Source organism: Salarias fasciatus, chromosome 19 (genome assembly GCF_902148845.1).
Source record: "Salarias fasciatus chromosome 19, fSalaFa1.1, whole genome shotgun sequence".
Lineage (NCBI taxonomy): Eukaryota > Metazoa > Chordata > Actinopteri > Blenniiformes > Blenniidae > Salarias > Salarias fasciatus.
The window spans coordinates 16,694,504-16,720,101 of NC_043763.1; the positions used below are offsets into that span (position 1 = coordinate 16,694,504).

Below are 25,598 nucleotides of genomic sequence, written 5' to 3' on the forward strand. Positions count from 1 at the left end.
CATCTAAGCCAGCTTCCTTTACTTGAGGAAAACAAGTGCTTTCATGCTTTAGCTGCCAGGTGGCAGTGTTGTAATCTTTATTCAGCTACTTCTCCAAGAGGAAAGTCATAGGGGAAAAAAAGTCAATCCAAACTCTACTCTCAATATAAGCACGTCTGGATAAATCAGAAATACATAAACTATGGGGTAAAGTACATGGTGAAAGTCCAAGACAGTGATATGTGAAATGTTGCATCCTTAAAGATCAAAAATATCAATAACATTATTCAGTGAAGACTAAAAACAATTGAAGTGCTGGGAAACCACTGTGAAGAAAATGAAACCATTTAGTGGTGCAAATGTCTTCAGTTAAAGAACCAACTTCTATCCAGATTGAAGAAACGCAACATGCTTGTGGACGTGTCTGATTAACACACTGTGTCATTTGTGTGCTGCTAACTGGGATTATGTGTATGTGCTCAGCAGCAAGATGCTAAAGCTCCAACTAAACAGCTCAGATTTCACTAAAACCCAGGTGATCGGCGCAGGGCGAGGAGTGCCGAGTGACACCGGTGAGTCACGGTGTGTTTTATCCAGCTAGGGGGCAGCACGGATAAATCCTCCCCTCCTCCGTCAGGTTTTGACTACAGTCCCTGTTATTGAGCCACGATGGACCCAACCGAGCTCCCATCAGCTCTGCCAGCCGTCAGGTTCAGGAATTAAAGATTAGGTGGTTAATACTGAAAGCAGCGGATTTACTCCCGTCTGACTGTGGTTGATAGACGCTCGACCATCCAGAGTTTATAACGCCACACTAACAGCTCTCATCGCTTCCGGGCTAACGTCAATAAAACCTCTGTTTACTGCACTCATGCAGGCCTCCGGTATGCTGCTTGTTTGGACCTAACCAGGTGGTGTTCTGTCTCACTCTCTGTGCATGGTGTGAATTAACTCCTGCATTGCTGTGTGGTGGGTTTTCATGTGCCTGCTGTCGTGGCTTTTTGGTTTTATTTCTTTAAACCTTAGTGTTTTAAAACCCTCATAGCCCACAGTACATACACATCAGGACTGCTCTTACGATTCAGAGAAACCTAATCAATCAAAATCAGTCATATTTGTGAATATTGTGAAATTTGAACCTATGATCTAACTCAATCCTTCACGCCTGTTGCTAATGCTATAGGGACGGTGTAGGAAGGAACTGTTCGTGATTAAGAACGTGCCGCTATATCTCTTACTTCGCCGTCACATGGTTGCAGGAGGTCATGAGCGTGGTCCCTCTATCTCCATATCTCATTGCGTAAATGTTTGTGTGTGTGTGTCTGTGTGTAGCCAACAAAGAGGAAGTGGTCCAGAAGGCCCGCCCGGTCTCCACCGATGTCGGAAGCAGCAACCCAAACTTCTCCGACCTCATGGATGAGTTTATTCAGGAGAGACTGAGGGCCAAAGGAACTGTGGTCAGTTCAACACACCAGCATGAAAAAAAATTACAGGCTTTAAAAATATGCGAGCTGACGGCGCCCCCACCCCGCCTCTCTCCGCTGCCCTGACCCGCAGGGCCGTCGTGGCAGCAGCCCAGGGAGTTTGGAGGTTCCCAGGGACCTGCCCGAGCTCCTGGAGGCCGGTCAGAGTCCCGGGTCACGACCCTCGGATGACCCTCGGCCCATCGACGACCCGGGCGTCCCCTCCGAGTGGACGTCGCCTGCCAGCGCCAGCGGTTCTGATGTCATCAGCTCTGACAGCCAATCAGACTCCTTCAACGCCTTCCAGTACTCCACCTGCAAGTTTGACAGTGAGGAGCTCAACAGCATTTGGTTCACGCTGATTTTCAATGTGTTTGTTTGTTTGTTTTGGTCTCTTCATTGTATAAAACTTGTAATTTGAAACCATATCTGTCATCCTGAACTGAACTTGAAAAGAGTAGATTGAATTCACAGTAATCGCTATATGTATTTATTTATTTATTTAATTTTTTTACAGATTTTACTTTCAGTTCTGAAGCGAGTGGTGGTGGAGCTGGATCTGGAGGAGGCGGCCGAGGGAGCTCACTGGACCAGGACAGCCTGGGTGGGGGCGTGGCCTCTGAGGAACATGAAGTAGCCAGTTTGACAACACTTCATATTGACTCGGAAACGAGCAGCCTCAGCCACACTGTCACCGTCACTGGTATGCTCACAGCCTTGATTCTCACGCTGTATTGATATATTCACATATACAAGCAAGTGGCTACCACCTTTTAATATAAAGTGTACTTGTATTTCAATTTCAGTTGTTGAAACACTGCACCTCAACTGTGATTTAATCTTTTAATAAGAATTTCCAGTGCTGCGATATCTGTCCATTGTGCAGTCATCTGTCTCAGTATTTTGCAGACCAACAGTGTAACTTGATCAGACAATCACACTGCATCAGAAAAATGTTAAATCTTGTTTTATCAGAATTTGGCTTATCATTGGTCACCTTTCCAGTTATCAACTCAACATATGGCTAAAAAAATATTTAAAAAGGTAGAATTTGAAAAAAATTTCACATCCGTCTGACCCATGGAGTGAATTAATTATTAATTACACAGCTCTTGGCTTACCGATTGTGTCGCTCATTTAGCTTCAAGGCTTCCAACTGACCAGTCATGCATATTATTGTTCAAATTGTTTGACTTAGTTATGTGATGTTAGACTGACCAGTTTTTGAATTAGCCATGCAGTGTTCAGCTTACCAGTGCTTTGCATTGATTAGCCTGTATCATATCATTCAGCCTCTAAAATATTTTTTTGTTGTGGGGCTTTTGGCTGAAGTTATTTGAATGGGATTTCTCTGCCACAGTTACCATGAACCTCTTCAGTGATTGAATTTCAAGTGTCCCTTCTTTTCAGTATTTGTTGTTTTTCTCGCCTAGGTTCAGAGAGCGCGTCGCCCATGCATTCCCTCGGTGGTTCCCGGTCTCAGACACCCTCACCTGCCACGCTGACAGCAGATCACGCCGATCACACACACTCCCATTCACACACGCACTTGCAGCTGGACCAGAAACTCCACAACTCCGTTCTCCAGACCCCTGATGATCTGGGTAATAGTGAGACACACACTGTCTTAAGCATGTGGCTTAACTGGAAATGACATTATATAGAATGTAATTGGTGAAAGTGCGTACATGTTGGTTTTCTTTTGCACGCTGCGGCTTTCAGTGAGATTCACAGATTGATTGTTTGATCGATCCTAGAAACCAGCGAGTTCCCTAGTGAGGACTGCAGCGTGATGGCAGGCGGCTCCCTGACAGGATGGCATGCGGACGTTGCCACGGTGATGTGGCGGCGGATGTTGGGTATTCTGGGGGACGTCAACAGCATCAAGGACCCTGAGATCCACGCTCAGGTCTTCGACTACCTGTGCGAACTGTGGCAGAACCTGGCGAAGGTGTGCATCGATACACGCTGTAACGGTGACTCAGCACTTTCTGCATTAACTGAATCTGAGTCGTTTCTTTTTGCAGATCAGGGATAATTTGGGCATTTCTCTGGACAACCAGTCGTCTCCTCCACCCCCTGTTCTGATCCCTCCTCTCAGAATCCTCACTCCCTGGCTTTTCAAGGTAGATTTTATTGACAGATTATGTACATTTTTCAAACCCAGGCATTTAGACAATGGAGGTTCTTCTGTGTTTGTGTGTAATGTGTCTGTATTTGCACACACACTTATCATCTTTTATGTGCTCGCCTTCAGGCCACCATGCTGACAGAGCGTTACAAGCAAGGAAAGCTTCATGCCTACAAGCTGATCTGCAGGATCATGAAGAGAAGACAGGATGTCTCTCCCAACTCCGACTTCCTCACCCACTTCTACAACATCATGCACCAGGGACTGCTGCATCAAGACCAGGTAGCGCGTCCGTCTGTGTGTGTGTGAAACTGTCGCAAAGTTGACAACAATAATAACCTATTGTGTGTTTGAAGTGTTTATTGGTATGTGTGCAACATGTAGTTATATTGTAATTTCTGCAGGACATTGTGAACACTATCATCAAACACTGCAGCCCCAGATTCTTCAGTATTGGTTTACCAGGAGCCACCATGTTGATTCTGGACTTCATCATCGCAGCTTCTCGAGTCACTGCCTGCTCGTCACTTAATGTAAAAAAGACAAACAGAACCATATACCCACAGCATGGTGTGTAAGATAAGATCTAATATAGTGTTGCTGCTGTTGTCGCCTCTCTTTTCAGGCTCCACGAGTGGAAGCGCAGATCCTTCTTGGATCTCTGGTGTGTTTTCCCAACTTGTACGGGGAGCTTCCCGCTCTCCACCCGACCACTGCTGACGTAGTGCTGAGCAAGTTCCCCGATGTCAAGGTAGATGGGAAAATAGACCTTGATTTTGCGTAGCTCACAGCATATTCTCCACTTTTATCCCATAGCATGAAGGGAAATTCAAAGATTCATAGATATCTGTGCTCATGACTTACATCAATTAACTCGTTTGATGTAGACCCTGTGTTATAATCCTGTGATGACCGTAGAGCAGAGCATTAGTCACTCATACACACACCCCTCTAAACCCAACACTTCTCTCCATTTCTGTGAAAGCAGCTCACAAACACAAAACTGACACAACTTTTTCATAAAATTAGCAATAACGTCAGCTAACGTTCAATTCAAATGAGTCATAAAATTGGTTGGAAGAAACTTGGAAAAACTTTGACCACCAGGGGGCGATCAAGATGCTTTTACTCTTTTAATGCAGGTTCAGCGTGAGACAAGTTCTCATGGCCTGTACTTAGACCTGTGTTTATGAAAGGCTGACTGTACACACAGTGATGGAGAAGGAAAGGACTGAAGTGCACACAGAAGAATAGAACTCTATTGCTGCTCTGGTGATCTTGTCATTGCAATAACATGAAAAAGATGCTTGTCTAGTAAATTATAGGATGCTGTTATTGAAGAAAATACTCAAATGAAGCCCTTTTTGCAAAAGCTTCTGACATTCATTTGTGTTTGTGTTGTCAGTAGCAGGTGTTTAAATCAACTCACCAATAAAAATATCTGCATACATTTCTGAGACAGTTATTTCTTTAAAAAAAAAAAAAATATATATATATATATATATATATATATATATATATATGAACTGACCTCAAACTGAAATAACATCATGATCATCAAAGGATTTTACTGTTGATTCAAGTTATGAAGACAATGTACTCATCAGCAACTCAAGATTTTAAAACTGTTTGAGTAAACATGGAGTAGAATGACACCACAAGCACCCAAAAATATAATTTTCGTGAATATGAGTACTCATTTCCTAATTTATTAAAAACTGACCCAGCTTCGGCTTAAAAGCTCCACTGCGTGGGATCCACACACATCCAGCACATGCCTGCTGTCAGCGGGAATCTCGGAGCCAAACTAATGGGTTAATGTCCGATCAGCCATTCGCCCAGCAGCTCTGGGCCGCTGAAGTCGTGTTGTTATTGTTGTTGTCGCCGTGTAAACGGTTAATGCCATGCACGGCGGCGTCTCAGGCTCACTCGCCGGCTTCTTTCAAGGCCAAAACTTGTTTTGAATCCCTAAGCAGTCATTAACATGAATGGTGAGTGTGTGAATGTGCCTGCTGCGGCGTGCAGAAGTTTGTAGGCCTGTGACCGCGCATCTTCATTTTCACGCAGTATATGTAGCTTTGATGTATATTTGTCGCTACCTAATAATTTCTAATTTTTCATCTTATCTGGTTGTGTTGAGATCATATATAGAGTTTTTTTTTTTTTTTGCCCGGTGACAGTATAGAGATATTGTCATGTTACATTGCGTTGTGTGTTTGCTTCGTTTCTTAGGAGCACATCATCAAAACCATCCTGACCTCCGCCAGGGATGAACCGTCTGCTCCTGCTCGGTGCGTCGTTTCTTCTATAATCAAAGAAAATCCACATAAAATAAACTGAATCCGAACACCGGTGAAGTAATGTGTATTTGTAATGCCGTTACGCTGGACAGTGATGATAGTGACTACTTCCTGCAGTACAGAAAGTGTAGTTTTACTGAGTTTTTTTCTTGTTTCTTTCATCACGTTTTAAAATATTTGTAGAGTTGCTGACTGTTAGCAGCTCTGGGGAAGGTTACTGTGTCTATACAGTCCTGTTTACTGGAGGAAGGTGTGCCTCATAGTGAGTGTGAAAGATGGCGCACAATGTTATACAAATTTCTTCTAACTTTACGTTCTGAATATGTCATTTAAAAGTACATGAACTGATTATTTTGTAGATTAGAATATACATTTATTTTATCTTGGTCTGAATATAGAACAGGCATTTCCCATCTTATATTTGGACCAAAATAGTTTGAAATTTTTTTTCATTTCTTAACAGGTTGTGTAATAAATCAATATAATTACTTAAAATGATTACATAAATTAGCTTTACCGCTAAAAATGTCAAATCACCTTTTTTTCAAAGGTTTCTGTTTAATTTAACTTCCACAAACTGTTAAAACAAATTAAAATCACCATCAGCAAAGTTTACTGGCAGTATTATGACAACCCTGTCAAGTCTAAATCATTTACAACAGCAAAAAAGAAGTGTGTTGCAGCAGTGGTGTGTGTAACAGCCAGCTCTGCTTGTTTCGCCAGGTGTGTGGCTCTGTGCAGCCTGGGGATCTGGCTGTGTGAGGAGTTGGCTCGCGGGACTCAGCATCCGCAGATTAAAGATGCTCTCAATGTCATCTGTGTCACCTTGAAGGTCAGTAACGTAAATGCTGCTGTGCATAACCCCAGTTTAGTCTGAAAGAAACTTTTCTTCCTTTGAATTGTGAATAAATGAGGCTGGAGTGGTGAAACCAGCTGGTTGTGCTGCTTTGTCCCTCAAACTTTGTCCCTGCTGACCACCATACACTGCCTGCGATCCAGTATTGAGTTCCAGTAAAAAAACTCTGACTCTAAATCAAAGCGGCTGCTGACTGGCTGAGCGATGTACAGATAGCGTCCACACATCTGCTCCGTTTGTGTCTGGGTGTTTAATTACACATACTTTAGAGGGAAAATTCATCACAAATTCCGCATGCCAAGTCTTATTTTAATATTGGTGTGAGAAATGAAATCTTTTAATTCATTGTCGGATGAGCCCTGTTGCATTTCTCTGTTCTTTGTGTGTTTGAATGGATTTAGAAAACCACATGATGAGAGAATGTACAACATGTTCTCCTGCTGCTGCGTGTCTTTTCTGCCAGTGCAAAAAAGTTTACTTAAAAATCTCACGGATACAGGAGATTTGAGCGTTAATCCTACTATATACAATTAAATGTCTGAAAATGATTGCCGTTTTGTCCTGTGACTCTTGTTTTTAAAAACTTCATTTACTGGAAATCACGATTTGACAGTTTAAATTCTTATTTTAAAGAGTTGAGCTGTGGGTGAATTAGAGCAGACTTGTACTTTCTCAAATACAGAGCCGCTGGAACAACGTTCCTTGGCACAGCAATGACACAAACATTTTTTTCTGTCAGGTTTGCTAATTCCTGACTCTGTTTTGCTCGTTTTGGGGTCATATTTCAAAATATTGCTTCAATTTTTTAGCAGCACTGTGAATGGCGGTGTTCTAAAGAATACATAATTAGGATTGTTTGTGTGACATCAAGGACATTGGCTTGTCCGTTCTTGGGATTGTATTTTATGACCAGCTCATGTGACACAAAACAACAGATTTCCCCAGGTTCCTTTTGTTGATGCTGCAAGTAATTCATTTAAACTGTGAAACATGCATTGCAACTGCAGTAGATCTCCAGGATATAATAAATTACCGAAAAATGAGCTCATTATGTTCACCAAAGTACTGATTTACAATGGGCTGATTTGGGCTGCAGATGCCTTCAGCACAGTGGCCTGTCAGCAGCCAAAGTACGATGGGAAACATTGTTGGAGGTGATCATCGGTGTTGCTGAAATTGTCTCATTTGGTATTGTCTCTTTCAGGCAAGTTGTCAGTGAGGCCTGTGGATCACAATAACACTGTCCAGCATTTGCTGTCTCATCTATGGCCAAGTGGCTCTAGATGGACATAAACACACACACACACACACACATACCTTTTCCATCTTGGAATCCCTAGCTTGTGTATCGGCAGCCAATGGCCTGCAAAGACACTGCAACACACACACACACACACACACACACACTCCTGCGTTTACGACTCCTGGGAGCAAACCCTGGACTGTCAATATGTTTGGTCCTTCTTCAGATAGGAGACTAATCCAGGGGGAATGCTGCAAGCTGTGGCTCTCACACCATTACATATGCACACATCCTGTCCACTTTTGAATCTCTTGCCTTCATACCAGCAGCCAATAGCCTCAGCCATGGGCTCAGTGACACACACACACACACACACACACACACACACACACACACACACACACACACACACACACACACACACACACAAAGCTGGAGGGATTGTCATATTTCCATGCTTCTTCCTGTTGTCCTTCCTCCTTCTCTTTCATCTATCAGCATGTGTTTAGTTGGTGGTAATCCTCATGAGAGCCTGACTAATCTCTAAATACTGTAAAATCTCACCAGCGGTGTTACTGTGATCTCAATAAGTGTTAAATTAGAGAGTAATAGAATCAAAAGAAAACTTTGTGAAAATTACATGCTTGTTTTGACTTGTAATGAGTCTTGGTATAATGCTTCTTGGCAAGAAAAAGACCTTATAGTTTCATAAAAGCTGTTTATTTCCCCTTTTTAAATGGTGCTGCATTTTTGGACGAGCAACAAAGCAGATTATGTGTGTCGTGCCTGCAACAAAATCTCTCAAATAGTCTTTCCTAACAAGGCAGTTAATTCTACAGTTGATTTATTTTTACAACATAGTAATAAATGTGCTTCTTGTTTATTTGCTTAGTTTCTTCATGTATATATATTCATTCAACTCACAGAAACTGTCTTCCACTCCCTCAGTACCCCAATAAGAATGTCGCACTGGTGGCGTCGGACATCCTTCACCTCCTGATCAGTTATGTGGATCATCTGCAGAAATTTCCCCCTGACACTCCGAAGAAGATCGTAGAGGTGAGACATCACAAGTCTGTTAACATTAGAAAAGTTTGTGTAACATTTCTGAATTTCTACAATTTCCTCAGTCTTATCTTTCAAGGTTTAAAGGGTTTTTTTTTTCAACCTAAAAAGACCTGTTTTTCTATTGCGTTTTTGTATTTCCAGTGTTTTAACCTTCAAAACAATACCTTGTTTTTCCTGTCTTCAGATCCTGATTGCGACCATCACTCACTTGCTGCCCACCACTGAATCGTCTCCACATGAGCTGGATAAAAGGGTAAGATGATAACACAAAAATCTCTCCTTTTGTTTTTTTTTTTCCTGTTATGCTTTAATAATAACCGCTCTTCCCCTGCATCTGTTACAGCTGGTGGTTTCCTTGTTGTTATGTCTTTTGGACTGGGTGATGGCACTCCCACCAAACACTCTTCTTCAGCCTGTACAAACGCGGAGCCCGCCGGAGAGAGACCAGCCCACTAAAACCCTGCTCAGCTGCATATACAAGGTACGCAGGTGTAAAGAAATGGTGTTCTCGCCAGCACTGGGTTCATACCTGGCAGACTGTCTGAACCAGGCTTCTCTTTCTTCGTTCAGGTGTTACATGGCTGTGTTTACGGAGCGCAGTCTTTCGCCAGTCCCAAGTATTACCCGCTGCAGTTGTCGGACTTGTTGGGTCCGGACTACGACCCGTTCCTGCCGCTGGAGAGCCTTCGGGAACCGGAACCGCTGCACAGCCCCGACTCGGAACGCTCCAGCAAACTGCAGCCGGTCACTGAAGGTCATTCATTTAGTGTCTGCAGATGTGTGTATGAGTTTGAACCTGTCTGCGTCTGTGGGAGAGTGTGTATTCCCCCCTGCTGCTGTTCACCACGATTCAGTCACTAGTCTAATGACAAGAGCACTCTGATAGGACATGCCTCTCTTCTCTTCTCTTCTCTTCTCTTCTCTTCTCTTCTCTTCTCTTCTCTTCTCTTCTCTTCTCTTCTCTTCTCTTCTCTTCTCTTCTCTTCTCTTCTCCTTCCGACCCTCCTGAGGTTAAGAAAGTCGTTGAGAATGTCTGATCAATACATATCTGTACTCTACACTCAGCCTGTCAATAAGGACTCGTTGGGAAGTGTGTGTTTGGGTGTGTGAGGTTGATTAACTGGGATCTGCTGGCAGCACAGTGTGTGATGGCATCGGCTCCTTCTCAGCATGGGACAAGCTATGTACAAGGCTCACAGAGTGTTTGCACCTTTTCCGAAGTTTGTACAGTCATTCCTGAAGTTTTCTGAAAGAACTCACACATCAGAACTGATTCATTCTATGTTTTGAAAAGAAAAATCATGACAGGAGTTCAAAATTCTTCTATAGATTCTTCTTGAGTATTTCTTTTAAATCCTCGCATCTCCTTCAATTAATTCTGTCTCTGTTTTGTGTTCTACCTCCAGTTCGTAGCCGCATTCAGCAGGGCCTGGTTTCCATCGCAGCCAGAACAGTAATCACCCACCTGGTCAACCATCTTGGGCACTATCCCATGTCCGGGGGGCCTGCGACTCTGTCCAGTCAGGTACTGATGATTTGTGCGCGTTTGGCGGTACTCGTGTCACCTCATGGTGTTGAATTACACGGTCGGGTTGTTTTTTGTGTGTTTGCAGGTCTGCGAGAACCAAGACAACCCGTTCTGCGAGAGCGCAGACCTTGGACCAGAACTGTTCCACTCTCCGAACCTGCAGTTCCTGGTTCTGAACGGCTCCACGCTGCTCTCAGTGCTGCAGGTAAATGGGATCTACCAGTTTTAGATGCTTTTTTTGAAATATTATGATATTTATTGCAGAATAAAACTCACAGTTTCTTATAACAAGTGTTCTTTTTTTCAAGAAAGTTTGAAACTTTATTTCGTTACCTCCCAGGCTGGATGATTGCCTGAGTTGGCGAAGTGTTTTGAGTTTACAGCTTGTTCCCTGCCTGACCCTGTTTTCCAGATCCGATCGGAGTCTGGTGTGCCGGGAGGCGGAATGACAGCCGGTCTGTCCTCCGCTCCTACCTGCGTTCGTGTCATCATCCGAGACGTGGCCGGGAAACACTCGTGGGACTCAGCGGTGCTTTACGGGCCTCCGCTGTGCTCCCCGAGCAGTCCGCCGCACGCGCTCCTGACGCACACGCAGCCGCCTCACACCGCGGCTCTGCAGTTACGCACCCCACCGGGAGGTCCGCCGAAAAAGATGGAGGCAAAGCGGGATGATTGCGAGGAAGACGGGCAGGGAGAGAGGGGGGCAGCAGACGGGGCAGGAAGCGGGATGGAGGGGGAGAAGCAGGAGCTGCAGGGAGAGGGGGATGAGGAGGAGGAGGAGGAGGCAGAGGAGAGGAAGGCCGGCGAGGGGGAGAAGGATGGGCTGGGAGACGAAGACGAGTACGAGCAGCAGCGGCAGGAGGAGGAGAGGAACGAGCAGCGGACCGACGGGGGGGTGGACGCTGGGGAGTCGGGCTTGGAGCAGCTTCTTGCTCCACCATTGGCTAAGCGAGTGTGTCGAGAGGCGGTGCCAGCGTGGGATTCACTGAGGGAAGGAGACGACGCGCTGGATGAAATGCTGCAGTACCTGGGATACTCCAGTCCCGAGTGTCTACAGAGGGCCGGTAGGTGTTTCCTCCAGACTCCACCTGAATAACATGCAGCAGTTAAACTGTTCTCAGTTTAGTTCAGCCCCGCTGATATTGGAAACAAACAAACAAAAAAAAAGTTTAGCTGTTCATAGCTAACTGTCTGCTGGCTGCTTCCTGCAGGTATGCCGCTCAACATCCCCGCTCCTCCTCCGGCGTGCGTCTCAGAGAAGCAGGAGAACGACGTGATCAATGCCATCCTGAAGCAGAGCGCCGCAGAGCGAGAGTTTGTCCTCCATGTGCGTAGAGCCCAAACTCAGGAGCGAAAGCCAAACTTTGGTCTAAAACAAGTCTGTATCTCAATGAAAGCGTTCGCATGAAATGATTGTGTCTCGTGTGTCAAAACATTGAGTTTAGAAACTTACTAAGCTCAGCTCAAACTCGGTAGTGAAATATATTATACAATATATATGATCGTATTACTTTCACATTTCAGTGCTTTGTTGAATCAGATTTCATCATATTGCCATTAAAATGTGAGATTTATTTTCGATTGAGTTCACACACACACCCCAGTTCTTTCTCAGTGGTCTGTCACTTTACTGCTACTGTCTGATTTTTTTTTTTCCTCATCTGTATGTGTTGCAAGTTGTGTTATCATCAAACTTAAGAGATAAAAAAAAACTGTTTCAGAGAGGCGAGGAGTTGAACATGAGGGCAGTGCAACAGGCCGAACCAGAAACCCAGACGCCACAGTCGGCCTTCTACTACAGCAGACTTCTGATCAACATACTGGGACTCAACTCCTGGGAGAAGAGGTGAGAACACCATGAAAGAAAGAAAATGACATGTTGACTCTGCGGCTTTTGAATAATTCTCGCTATTCGTGACAAATACAAAGGGTGACAGTCTTTTGTTAATTCAACCTTCTTCGTAGTGTTTCATATTTAAAGATCTCTCAAGTAGCAGGTGATCACATAACATTCATTAAGCTAAAGTAATTCATCCTGTTTTCATTCTTGAGTTGGATTTCTTTCTTGTTTTTTTATTTCTACATTATATTTATTTAGATCTGATTCTGTCTGTAAGACCAGCTCGCTTCTTTTTGAAGACCTAACACACAGCTTTGGCACATTACCTGCTCGTCAGAGTAAATAAGGGGTGTTTTTGTGTTCTTTTTGGCACATATGGGATGTCCTTTTGTGATTTTTGTCTCCACTGGAACAAACCAAAAGCTTGTTTAATGCAAATGAGACACCAGAGGGGGAGAGAGAGAGGAAAAAAAAAAAAAAAATCAAACTCCACAAAGTATTTTGTGCTCATTAGACACCACGTTTCCCCCATTCATGTGGTCCAGCATTTCATCTTCTCAATAACTCCCGGGCTAGAATACACAATGTCAGGGTATCACTTTAAATGTGTCTGGCCAACTAATGGACACTCATCACTCTTTATGCTTCATCCAGGGAATTACACTTTCTGTATTCAGCCCGCACAATAGACTTCTTAACACACTGGGCTTGTGTGTGTGTGTGCATGCGTGTGCGTGCGCGTGTGTATGTGTATATGTGTGCAGGAGTGTGTGTGATAATGAGTATAGTGCTCTATTGATCAAACTCAAGCCATTTGGAGTTAGAATAAAAGCCAGTAGTTGAAGAAGAGAATGGCTGAGGGTGAAGTGGCAAATCAGAAAACAGGATGAATGAGGCACGTGGAGATGAGGAGAGACAGTAACGGGGGGAGCGCACCTTAAAATAAAAGGCGTTTGAATATGGATGGGAATGAAACAATGAGATACTTGGATGATGGAGGGAGAAGAAGAAGAACTGGTTCAGATAACGCTAAAAGAACAGAAATAGTCTAATCACCTGTTATTGTCCCCCTTATGTCTCTCCAGGTATTCATATGGAGCATTACAGACACTAAGATACTGACAGTCACCCTCGTGCGTGCATGTGTGTGTCCCCTATTATGCTTTTCCCTATAATCCAGGGTGTAAATGGAGTCTTTGAGAGCAGAGAATGAGGCCATTACCAAGTATCAGTTTAATAAAGAGCAAATTGCCGTCGCTCTTTTTCTCGCTCTCGCTCTTTCTCTCCTGCTCTTTCTCTCTCTCTCTCTCTCTCTCTCTCTCTCTCTCTCTCTCTCTCTCTCTCTTTCCCCCCTGTCTCTAAGAGAGAAAAGAATAACGTGTCATTATCAGTCCACTCTGAGCTACACTGTCTGAGTTTTGGTTTTATATCAGCAGCACAGGGGTTGGGGGGGTTGGACCCTGGGAATTTTCAGAGTGGCCTTTGGGCAACTTTTCCCCCCCATAAAGCGGTTTTCTTTTTAAATTTGAATGCAAGCCCCTTATTTTACACTGTGTACGATTAAACAGTGGTGAAAACGCGGGCAGTGGTCAACTTGACGTACTTATTTCTTGTAATTACAGAGCTGTGATGAAATGAGGGAAGACCAAGGACCTTTTTTTTCATGCGATGTAGCTGTTTTGTCCATAACATAGCTAAAATTAATGGTTGATCTCATATAACTGTCCTCTCATGCTCCATCGAGCTATCTTCTTGGAGCACCTGGACAAAACTGCACACACAAGGGAAAACATGCAAACTCCCAACGGTTTCTGTGTCTTACAGGAGCAACTTCCATCTGCTGAGAAAGAACGAAAAGCTGCTCAGAGAGCTGAAGAATCTGGACTCACGGCAGTGGTGAGGAAATGGAAAAAAGTCGAGCGCCTCTCACTTTTTCTTTTTTTTTTATTCAGCGTTCTTCCCAAAACACCTCTATTCTCATTACGCCGCCACTCAGCGTTCATTCTGTTCTTTGTTTGAGCCGACTTGACTGTTGCTGCTGTAACAATCCGTTTCTGATTAGCGACACTGCCGGTCATCATGATCTTTCTCCTTTCTCTTGTAGCCGCGAGACTCACAAGATTGCTGTATTTTACGTGGCTGAAGGTCAAGAAGACAAACACTCCATACTAACAAACACAGCTGGCAGCCAGGCGTACGAGGATTTTGTTTCTGGACTTGGCTGGGAGGTAAGAAAACAATTGACCTCCATCGTTTCCAGTCTTTGGACTTCTATATTCTTGACAGAATTTTAATTAAAATCATTGTCATGTCTCCTAATTGTAACGTTGTGTTTTTGTCGGGCCTTTAGGTGGACCTCACCACCCACTGTGGCTTCATGGGAGGCCTTCAGAGAAACCGCAGCACCGGCCAAACCACGCCGTACTACGCCACTTCCACCACTGAGGTCATCTACCACGTCTCCACGCGCATGCCCCACGACCAGGACCACAACCTCACCAAGAAGGTAACGCGTGCACGTCTTCCTAGTGCTGACCTTTGATCCAGAAGTTGTCATGTTCTGCTGTTTCTGATTGCGACCTCTTCTCTTTATCATTAGTTCATGGATCTGTAAATAATGAATAACTGTAATTGTTTTTTTTTTCTTCTTAACACAAAACATCTCTGACAAAGAATTTAACAAAAATTAAGTAAAAAGAGTGAAGATATAATGAATTGTATTAATAGTAAGTCTGCATGTTTTTATATTATCTCCAATTATGGAAATATCTCTTTCCTTTCCCTCAAAATCTTATATATTGTCCTCAGTGGAACACACACACACACACACACACACACACAGTCGATGTTGGCGTCTCCTCACCACACAAATGTTTCCAATAACTCTCAGGAACAATCACGTCGTTGTTTGAGCACAGTGTGGGGCTTGTATCAGAGTCTGGACAGGCTGCTTTATTGTATGCGTCTATGCCTGTGCGGGTGTTTGTGTGTGAGTGTGTGTGTGTGTGTGTGTGTGTGTGTGCGCACACCTGTCAACCCCCGGGCACTGGGCGCTCTGCACATGGCCGTAATGTCCCTATAATCAGATCATACTTCCTGCTTCTTGGCCTATCACATCGCTTCAGGCTCCTGATTGGATTATCAGCGCCTGGTGCGACACCATCCGTCTCCCTGATCAGCTGATGGGCCCCATCCAACACGCGTAGACACACACACACGCCTACGCGCACGTGCATACGCTACGCTCAGACTATAAAGCTGTTTAATTTGACACAAACGCGCGCAAAGGGTTTTCTTCCCATTAACATCAGTCTGCACACACGACCACACGCCTATAAATTTGCGCTAATGCCGGACGATGAGACACACACTCGGTGCATTTACGCTTAATGGTGAACACACAGGCATTGACCTAAACCGTCGGCTCAGTCCACATCAGGGCGTCTGTCCAGCGCTCCGCTCTGCAGAGACGCATCTGCTCAAATCATGATTAAAAGCATTTAAGTTGCATTACGCCAACTGATCATTACATTTGGTGTTACATCACTCCGATCCTCGTCAAAGAAAGCGTTTTAAAATAGCGAGACAGTTCAGAAGATCCCGCCAGACTCTAAGACTCCATTCTGAAACAATTTAGAGTCACAGTAGGAGGCAGACGGAGAAAAATACGGCTTGAAGCTCATAAATTCTCACTCCGCCTCAGCAGTAATGAATAAGCTTATCAGTTCCCATGTTCGCTGTGAGTTGCATCCTGCTGACACGGGCGAGGGGAAAGGGCTCGTAAAGTATGCATCGGAAAATGATCTTGACATATATGTCAACTTAATGCATCAGCAGTCGAGATATATCAGGGTTTGTATCCGGTTGGGTTAAGTTAGCCCATAAATCAATGGAGGCATGTTGTGGCATTATGACAGGTCGGTGGAGTCACTTCCAAAAGGGATGAAGTCTTTGGATAAAAGTCATGAGAAAAAGAAAAAAAAAAACTCCACCTCAAGAGTTAACTTCAGCAACAAACTTTGATCAACTTTTTAAATAAAGATGTTTTTCTCATTAAAGGATGAAAAAGCACATTGTGTGTCTTCCTGTGTTCCTCATTTCCCAAAAACCTTCATGAATGTCACTCAGGTCTTTTATCAGATCCTCTTCTGTCTGAAATGACCTGTTTTAGCCTCCGTCACTTGAAGAGTCGCCTCCACTGGCACTCGTTATTATCATTGCTGGTTTAGGGTCTTTCATTCAGTCTTTTCTAGCTCAGCTAAAAGAAAACATTGAGTGGGTATGAATATGATGGTAGCACTAATGTGACACCACCGGTCTTCAGTGATTTCTCCTCACTGAATCAGCCACCTCAACAACAACAACAAATCTCTGATATAACAGCGAGGGATTGTAATTTAACACCAGCCTCATCTTGTTGCCTTTTACTGGGATTTCATAAAATGAAGATGTTGCTCATTATTAGTCACTTTTAATGTCAGATTGCATAAAAATACCGGCCGTGTTGGGCAGTAGTTAAGTAAACATTCAAAGGAAACGTCCTCATTGCGTTAGTCTCATGGCCAAGGCCGAAAGTGACGGCCGTCTGAAGGTGCGACGCGCCAGACGAAGTATAGGTGTGTGAGAGTGTGTGTGCAGCCATCAGGTTAATGACTGAGCTGTCAGCGACTGAACCTCACTGAGTGAATTTGAACCACACACACACACACTCACACACACACACACACATCACACGGTTCCATCGGTCATCCGGCCCACACTCCATCTTTCTGGGGCACTCTGTCTTCTTGTCCGCTCTCCATCTTCACACACTCACTCCATCACACCCAGGGCCACAGACACCGCGTCTGCACCCACCATCAAAATCCTTGGGGTCTGTAATGGATAGAGGCCATTTGCCTTATTGTGTCGGAGCCTTCAGGTGCATGTGTAAATGTGGGTGTTGGATTTCTCTCTTCTTTTTTTTTTTTTTTGGCAATGGCTTGGTTTGTTTTGTTTATTCTGTGTGGCAGAATAATCAATCAATCAAATATAAGCAGCTTTCACTGCAGGTCAGTGCAATTCAAAGATGATTGACACTGCAATAAAAGAACAAAGCAAGCGAGGGGAATAAATCAGTGAATACAAAACAGAAATGAAGCAAAGTTTTAAATGGTATTCTGACAGTGATTATTAAAAATCAATGAAATAAACCATTATTACAATGATATTAAAAAAATAAAGCAAGCTGAATTCAATATTTAAATCAAAAAACCCTGAAAATGGAAAATAGATGTTGGAGGAAAAAAATATTTCAGAGGAAAATAAAGAAATACAAATTTTAATGTTTATATCAGTTACAGTTATTGGGACAACTACATGGTGAGTTAGCTAATAAAAACATTAAATCAATGAAGGTAAAATTGAAGAGGTTGATTTTGGCTGAAGTTCTAATGTTTTAAGGTGAATTTAAAGGGTTTTTTTCTTAGATTTGCATCAAATTCTAAAATTCAGCTGAAAACCCTCTTGTAAAGGGTTTATGGAGACTAACACAAGTCCCTATCAGCAGCCAAGCTGTTCAAGTTTTGAACTACTTGACCTGTTTACAGGTTTTATTTTGGAAAGTGAAGAGTATTACAGTGATCCAGTCAACTTGAAACAAAAACTCATATTGAAATATCTGTCCCCATCCCTGAAGAACCACATGCGCTCCATTCATCCTGTCGCTGTGATTCTGTTTGGTGTTTGTTTCTGCTCTGTTCCTCCTTCATGTCTCTGAATCTTGCAGCTCAGACACCTGGGAAATGACGAAGTCCACATCGTTTGGTCGGAACATTCCAGAGACTACCGCCGAGGGATCATTCCCACCGAGTTCGGGGACGTGCTGATCATCATCTACCCCATGAAGAACCACATGTACTCCATCCACATACTCAAGAAACCAGAGGTAAATAGCACATTATACTATTTGTGCAGTAATACAGTCAGAAAAATGTACAGCATTTCCATCGGGGGCCTCGCAGATTCACTAACAAATCGAAAGAGAGTTTTTGCCCCAAGTCTCGTCGATCTGGTTAATGTCCCAGTCTAAAACACACAGACATTAATACCACAGCACTGATGGCATAACTCTATTTCAAACAAGAGCTAACACAATAAAATGCTGCTTTTTTTTCTGTATGACATAGATACCATAGCAGTAATAACATAATCATATTCTCTTTCATTCATTCTGCGGGAGAAAAGATTGAATTATGATGAATCCAAAAACAAGTTAGATAAGATATGCTGTGTGTTGTTGCCTTGAAAGCACATGTATTCAGCCATCGAGCACATGGCTTGGAGTCCTGGTCGACAAATAAACTCAATAAAAAGCCTGACATTATTCTCTTTGGTGGATTCCTCAAGCAAAGGATTGAATTAAATCAGAAAGCCATGGCCTGAATCAGATATTATGTCATAAAAAAAAAAAAATCTTTTATGCCAATCACTGCTTGTCAGGCTCGATTCACTGGTGATTTCCAGACTGTACTTCTGTCATAAAAGAAAAAAATATATCCATTTTGCCATTGTAATGCTGCCACAGCAAGAATATTCCTGATTGTTTGAACAAGATGTTAGTATATAAATGTCTTTTTTTTTTCCACTACACCTCGTGTTCTAGATCTGATCGGATAGAAATATTAAACACTTTGCAGGATAAGTCATAATCATCTTTTTGAAACTATACTAACTTGTTTTGTGGTACTTGGAAATGTCTTGGCTGGATGGAAATAAAGAATAGATATATTGGAAAACATAAATATGTAAGACTGACTCAGGCTGGTTTCGGCCCGCTCACCTTCCCCTCTAGGTGCCGTTCTTTGGTCCACTTTTTGACGGCGCCATAGTGGACATGAAGATTTTGCCCACCATGGTTCGGGCCACAGCCATCAATGCGAGCCGAGCTCTGAAGTCTCTGATTCCCCTGTACCAGAACTTGTATCCTTTCAAGTCCTCGGCAGTCGTCCATCCGTCTCCTAAACCCACATTAACCTGAGCCGGGTCACAGTGAGTGGAGCTTCAGTCTTTCACGACTGAATTCACTGTGGGGTGATCAGATTCATGAAGCCTTTAAAAAAATGATTATCCAAAGACAAAGGTAGGTTTTGGATTGTTTTTTTATATTAATTATTATTTATTTGTCAGTTGTATTCATATGTTTTTAACTGGTGGCATGTTTTATCATCTGAGATCCTTTTGCCACAAGCGATACTTTAAAGCGACAAAACAATTATGAAAAGCTTTAACTGAACCTTTAATTACCTGCTTTACATTGTGGCAGTGTTCGTGCCCTGCTGTCTGTGTGTGTGTGTGTGTGTGTGTGTGTGTGTGTGTGGTGAGATGAGTGCACATGCATGTGTGAGCGGGAGTGCTGGCTATCGGTCAGCTCCAGGATTAAGAATAGCAAATCGATGTCCAGTTGTGCTTGGCTTTCAAAATATAAATGCTGGTATGATGGAGCTGCATTTACTGCCCTCTGAAGTGCTATATATCAAATGCGTGTTTGCCGTGCAAAGCCAGCCAGAGAGGTGTGTGTGTGTGTGTGTGTGTGTGTGAAAGAGAAACAGACAGGTGTGTACAGTCTGTCTGCTTGATCTGATGCGATGGTAGTTTGTTTGGAAGGAGCCCAGCGGTCAATAGTTATTGATGACTCTCCACTCCGACGCCGTCTCTAAATGAGGGGCTTTGCTCTCTCGTCTCAGACGCGGACATGCACACGCACGCTCACACACTTCTCCAGTCCACGGTGATTACACTCGCACATGACACACTCGCGCGCCTCGCAGGCACTGTAATGCATGTGCGCTCATCCAAAGACATGCAGATACATGCTGAGTTGATTAAAAAGTGGCCGTGGAGGCACACACACACACACACACGCTCGGCACAGTGAGGTGGTGAGCTCTCCCGTGGAGGTGAGTCGACCCGCCGGTTCATCATTGGAAATTCTTGTGAGCTACATTTAAAGTGATTTGATTCTCTTCCAGATCTGGTCTGTTTGGATGTTTGAGCTTCTCTTTTCAGCACATTGTTTCTCAGACTTAAATATGTTTAGTTTGCCATTTTTTCCATTTTTTTTTTTTTTTTTTTTTTTTAATGAAATTGTCCGTGTGGATGCAGAAGCTGCATCCATACATTCATAACTTTCTCCAGGCTGAAAGGCCTTTGACCCAGTCCATGAGCCCTCCTCCTTTCCCCACGATACCTCTGAACCTTAAGGATGGTCGAGGCTGATGAATTAAACTGGCTCGCTTTGTTTTTTGTTCATATTTTTTACATCGATCTCCTCATGTTGTCTTCTTCCTCATTTTTTTCCCCACTCTACTCCTTAATCTGCTCCATCTTTTACCGTTTCATCTCTTTGCTTCCAGCTCGCCTTTTGAGTTCATCTCGTCTTTCCTTCTCAACTAGTCCCGCCTCCTCTTTCTTTCAATCATTGTGTGTGTGTGTGTGTAGACATGTACATACACCTTTACGACCGCGTACGTGCATTACTATACCGGCACCTGTATGCACCCGCATGGACTTGACACACTACACATGTGTAGCACATGCTTATTTTGAAGTGTGTGTAAGAGTGAAGGAGAGAGAGAGAGAGAGAGAGAGTGGGTCCCGGTGTGTATTGATTGGTGGTAGCAGCAGGTCGATGCCTCTGACAGGCTGAATTACAGTAATCAGTCATTATTGACTCCCCATCTCTCTGCTACACACACCACTCGTCTGTCTCTCCTCCTCTCCCACACCTTTTCTGCCCTCCACTTCTGTCACTCGGGTTTTTTTTTTTTTCCCCCTCCTTCTCCTCATTTAACTTCGCTTTCTGTACATCAGCGCTCGCATCCCTGTACGTCTTGTGTTCTTGTTATTTATTTATTTTTTGATTCCTGCGTCTGTCTTGTGTCACTCTGTGTCCCTCATCATTTCTCTGCCTCCCTCCCTTAATTCCGTCCCTGTGCTGTCTCTCCCGTCTCTCTAATTCCCTTATCTTACCACATCTTTGTTTCTTCTCCTCTCTCTGTCATATTGTCTGTTTTTCATTTTGTTCATATTTATTGGTGAGGTTTTTTTTTTTTTATTCATTCATTTTTTTTTCCCTCTCTCGCTCTCTGTCTTCTTTTCTGCTCATTGTACCAAACCGAGAGAAACTCTCGCCGTGATGTAATGGCAATCCTTTAATCGACTTACAAGAGTTAGTGGATGTTCAGAACAGCACAAGACAAGACGCAAGACAATGGCGGTCAATACAAGATGGGTAAAATGTGAATAAAATGGGTTCCCTGTTCACTCAATTTTGACATCACTTCAAAACTACTCCAGACTCCCAGTGCCAAAAAACTTCTCTTATCAAAAGACACATTCATTTAAATTGTGACAGGGACTAATTGTTAGGTTTCTTTTACACATTTAAACCTTTTAGAAACTGTCGCTTCTTTAAAAAAATGGTTATAGGTTTACATTATCACTCAGGGAAAAGGCACAAAAGGCAGCCTGGGGAATATATTTTAGGGTTTGTTTTATATTTTAACTGTTTATAGTGTGTAGTTTATGTGCCTTTAGTTATAATAACCATGTCGATAATAGAGTTCATGATTGAAATACCTCGTGCCAGTGAATTAAGACCTTTTATCTGGTGATTTTGCTACCTTGAGATAACGTTGCGTCAGTCATTCCACCTCATTTTGCGACCATCCTGCCTGTGGCTGCGCGCGATATGAGCGTTTGAGGTTTTAAGAAAAGAGTTGCATTGCACTTCATACCGTTTAGTGCAACAGTCAAGACCGATCGAGCAGCACAGGATTGTGATACAGATCTTCAACAAGTCCGAAGTCCTGTTGAGAAAGCAAAAAAAAAAAAAACAGTTTCCAGATTTACTCAATTTTAGGGATCATCAAGGAGATTAGATTTCCATGAATGGCAGTGGAAGTGTCTTATTCAAAGTGCTGCATGGTTACGTCACGGCCTCTCATTGAGAGGCTGACATGGAACCAAGTGTGGAAGCAGAGAGACGGAGGAACCTTGGCTGGGCAAAGTATGTCACTGTTAACTGCCTTTTTTTTTTTCTTCTTTCTTTTTTCTGTTTCCTCACTCTCCCTGGCCTGTCCCCTCCTCCTCCTCCTCCTCCTTCCTCCTCCCCCCCCACCACCACTCTCCTTCTCTCTTTCTGTCCCTTGGCCCTCAGGGCAGTCCATCTGCCTTTCCTCTCTCTCTGATCTTTCATTCACCATGACTAGAGCCATCCAAAGGCTCACAACACGCTCACACACAGTGCCAGGCTGCTGGGGCAGCTGTGTGTGAGCACAGCTCTATCTCGCATATCAGCTCGCTGCAGCAAGAACAGCCATCCAAGACTCCACAACGGCACACACTCAACACACACATACACACACACTCTTCACAGAGCTCACGGTGCGCTCACACGCGTCAGGGTGAGAATGCATCACCAACGAGCGAGACATCAGGTTTGAGAAAGTTTGTCTGTGCTGCGATGTCTTGTGCTCTAACACAGCAGTAAATCGTTGGTCAATGCGATGCAGAATGGATTCCTCCCGGAGCGCAGCCGAGTGAAGTCAATCCATCTGAGCTGGTCGAACTGACAGATGAGACCAGATGGAAGTCGGGAGCAGACTCCTGCTTTGGAACTCGGCGCTTAATACGGGTCAGATTAGGTCAGTGGTTGTGCAATACTTGAGGTTTCACAGCTTTTTTCACCCCCAAAAACTTGCAGTAAATGCGGAAACTGCCAGACACACACTCGCTATCATGAACATATAGAGGCAGAAAAAATTCAACATGTCAAAGCAAAGGCAGTATTCATGCTGTTCAAACTGTTGCTTTTTTCCCCCTCATACATTCTACACAATACATTAAAAAACATTCACACTTTTTTCCCACCACAATACGGATAAGCTTTTTTCTCTTTATATAATTTCACATTTCCACTGACATTGACTACTAATAAAGTAATTCCATCAATAAGTTGACCATTACAACCTAATATTATATCATCTATTTAGTATCATCAACAATTAACAATTTACATGTCGTAGTCAGATGATTGTAAAGCAGACATTAGGGTTAGGCATGGTGAATTCTGGGAGAGGAGTTAATGGATGCATTTTGTCAATGAGTGGGCCCCACAAGTGAAGCTGTGTGGGAGTGAGTGAGTGACATGGAGACGGCGAGCTGTGGCCGTCCCCCATCTGCTGCTGGGCGATTGTGGTTCTGGGGAACAATGTTGGAGAGATGTTAAGCTGCTACACACACACACACACACACACACACACACACGAACAAACTGCCAGCAAGTGTTTGTGTGTAGATGAATTTTCTAATGCATATCCTTCATCCATTCACTCGTGTGCACCCTGTAGTGTTTACATTGCATGTGCATATATCCTACTCTTGGGATTAGAGCGTGTGTGTGTGTGTGTGTCTGAGTGAGAGACCTCCCCTCTAGTAGTTGATTGGCAGAGATAGCTGCACTGAGGCTGGGGTCAGCATATGGCTCAGTGTGATAGCGATGCTGTGTTTGCACGCACGTCGCCCGTGTGCGTGTGTGTTTGTGTGTGTGTGTGTGCGACTCTCTCTCTCTCTGTCTCTCTCGCTGTCTTCCCCTCGCTTTCACACTCTGTTCCCAGCGAAATGATGGCAGCTCTGGGCATGTAGCGCTATTATCTCCCCCATATCCACACACACACATACACTCACCGAGGGCAGCCAAACGCCTCGCGGCCTGCATGGCTTCTCTCTGCCAGCTCTCACAATAGAGCCCATTGTCCCAGTAAGGCTACAATCTGCCGCGTGTGACAAGGAGTGCGTGTTTCTCCCCGCGGTGGTAAGGTGAGGGCGAAACCTGACAAATTGAAGACATTTTCCTTTTGCCGACGCCGAAAATGGGGTCATGTTATCCTTAACCTCCCCCGAGCGGCGCTGCGCCCATCAGACACAGAGAAAACATTCCCTCCGATATAAAAGAGAAGACGAGCCGACGCAAGTTGTTTTGTTCCGTCTGATGAAACGGCGCACAATCAACAACAATTTGCTGTTGATGCAGGTGCACGGAAGTGGCTCTGACATTTGCTAGCGGATTAGAAATAATTCCCAGGTGCAGATGTAAATTAACAACTGCAATCCTGAATAAGTCGCACAGTCAGCAACCTTATATCACAGATGGAATAAAAAAGTATTTTATTCTCTCTTTCGGGCTGCAAACGGCGCTCTCGAAATTGCTATTAAATGGCCTTAAACACCCACAGATACAAGTAGGATTAGGCTGAAAGTGTGTGCATGATGTAAAGAAATGAATAAGTGAAAGTGTACAGAACGTGTAGGGGGATTTGTACTTAATTGTTTCCCTCTGGGTGGATGTTGGGGGGGCTCGATGAGGGGGAGGGGCCACAACTAATCTCTTCCTTCCGCGATGATGTTGGGGATGTGCGCGCTTGTAAATATTTTTTAGATGCTTTCAGGATGTCACCGTGTGTAACATGCTTCAGCTTGGTAATCTTTGACACGTGAAAACAATGAAGCCAATTAGAAGGTTTGATTTTTGAACAAAAGGTGACTTTTTTCTGCGTACTTTGCCTTCACCAATAGTCAGCAGGAGAAAAGAAAATACAAAGAGGTAACAGGGCGTTAAAACCCAAAATCCCTCCATCCTACTGTGCATTTTTAATACCCATTAAATCAAAGCTACAGTTGCAGTCCTTAAAGTATATGGAAAGCAGAAATATTCTCCATAACTTGTTGCAGGATGTTTTCCTGCGCAGCCTGTCGGTTTTAATAATTTCCAAAGTCTCAAAGTACAGAAAGATTGTCCTCTAAAGAAAATTGTCCATTAAAGAAAATTAAACCATATTCAGTCACAGTCAAGTGCAGCATGTTCAGTATGTTGATATCCACAAGATGACCATTTTATTTTATAATTTTAGCCTTTTCCGCTTTTCTACATCCATTTTCATCCTATGTAGATTACATTGCATTCATAATGTAGGTCTACCAGCGCAGATTTTTTTTTTTAAAGACTCATCATGTTCCAACACACACACACACACACAGCAGAAAAACTGGTTAATTATAAAAGAACAAAAAAAAAGGAAATTCATGTTAAGTGAGATGATATATGACTTTATCTTAAGTGTTCTGTCCATATTGTGTGTGTGTGTGTGTGT

At 43.5% G+C, this 25,598-nt stretch overlaps 1 protein-coding gene across 3 annotated transcripts in view; it reads left to right on the plus strand.

Annotated features, from left to right (window-relative positions):
- Positions 1-25,598, plus strand: part of ralgapa1 (Ral GTPase activating protein catalytic subunit alpha 1) — a 58,009-nt gene that overhangs the window by 19,173 nt on the left and 13,238 nt on the right. For all 3 annotated transcript variants that reach the window (XM_030116152.1, XM_030116153.1, XM_030116154.1), the window contains 25 exons: positions 1,312-1,436; positions 1,537-1,771; positions 1,960-2,145; positions 2,876-3,046; positions 3,200-3,393; positions 3,470-3,568; positions 3,700-3,855; positions 3,978-4,106; positions 4,199-4,324; positions 5,806-5,864; positions 6,597-6,705; positions 8,921-9,031; positions 9,225-9,293; positions 9,384-9,521; positions 9,611-9,794; positions 10,447-10,565; positions 10,654-10,773; positions 10,981-11,632; positions 11,780-11,895; positions 12,290-12,414; positions 14,233-14,304; positions 14,513-14,636; positions 14,759-14,914; positions 18,176-18,334; positions 19,241-19,368. In XM_030116152.1, coding sequence (XP_029972012.1) covers positions 1,312-1,436; positions 1,537-1,771; positions 1,960-2,145; positions 2,876-3,046; positions 3,200-3,393; positions 3,470-3,568; positions 3,700-3,855; positions 3,978-4,106; positions 4,199-4,324; positions 5,806-5,864; positions 6,597-6,705; positions 8,921-9,031; positions 9,225-9,293; positions 9,384-9,521; positions 9,611-9,794; positions 10,447-10,565; positions 10,654-10,773; positions 10,981-11,632; positions 11,780-11,895; positions 12,290-12,414; positions 14,233-14,304; positions 14,513-14,636; positions 14,759-14,914; positions 18,176-18,334; positions 19,241-19,368 — 3,862 coding nt within the window. The remainder of the gene's footprint in view (positions 1-1,311; positions 1,437-1,536; positions 1,772-1,959; positions 2,146-2,875; positions 3,047-3,199; positions 3,394-3,469; positions 3,569-3,699; positions 3,856-3,977; positions 4,107-4,198; positions 4,325-5,805; positions 5,865-6,596; positions 6,706-8,920; positions 9,032-9,224; positions 9,294-9,383; positions 9,522-9,610; positions 9,795-10,446; positions 10,566-10,653; positions 10,774-10,980; positions 11,633-11,779; positions 11,896-12,289; positions 12,415-14,232; positions 14,305-14,512; positions 14,637-14,758; positions 14,915-18,175; positions 18,335-19,240; positions 19,369-25,598) is intronic.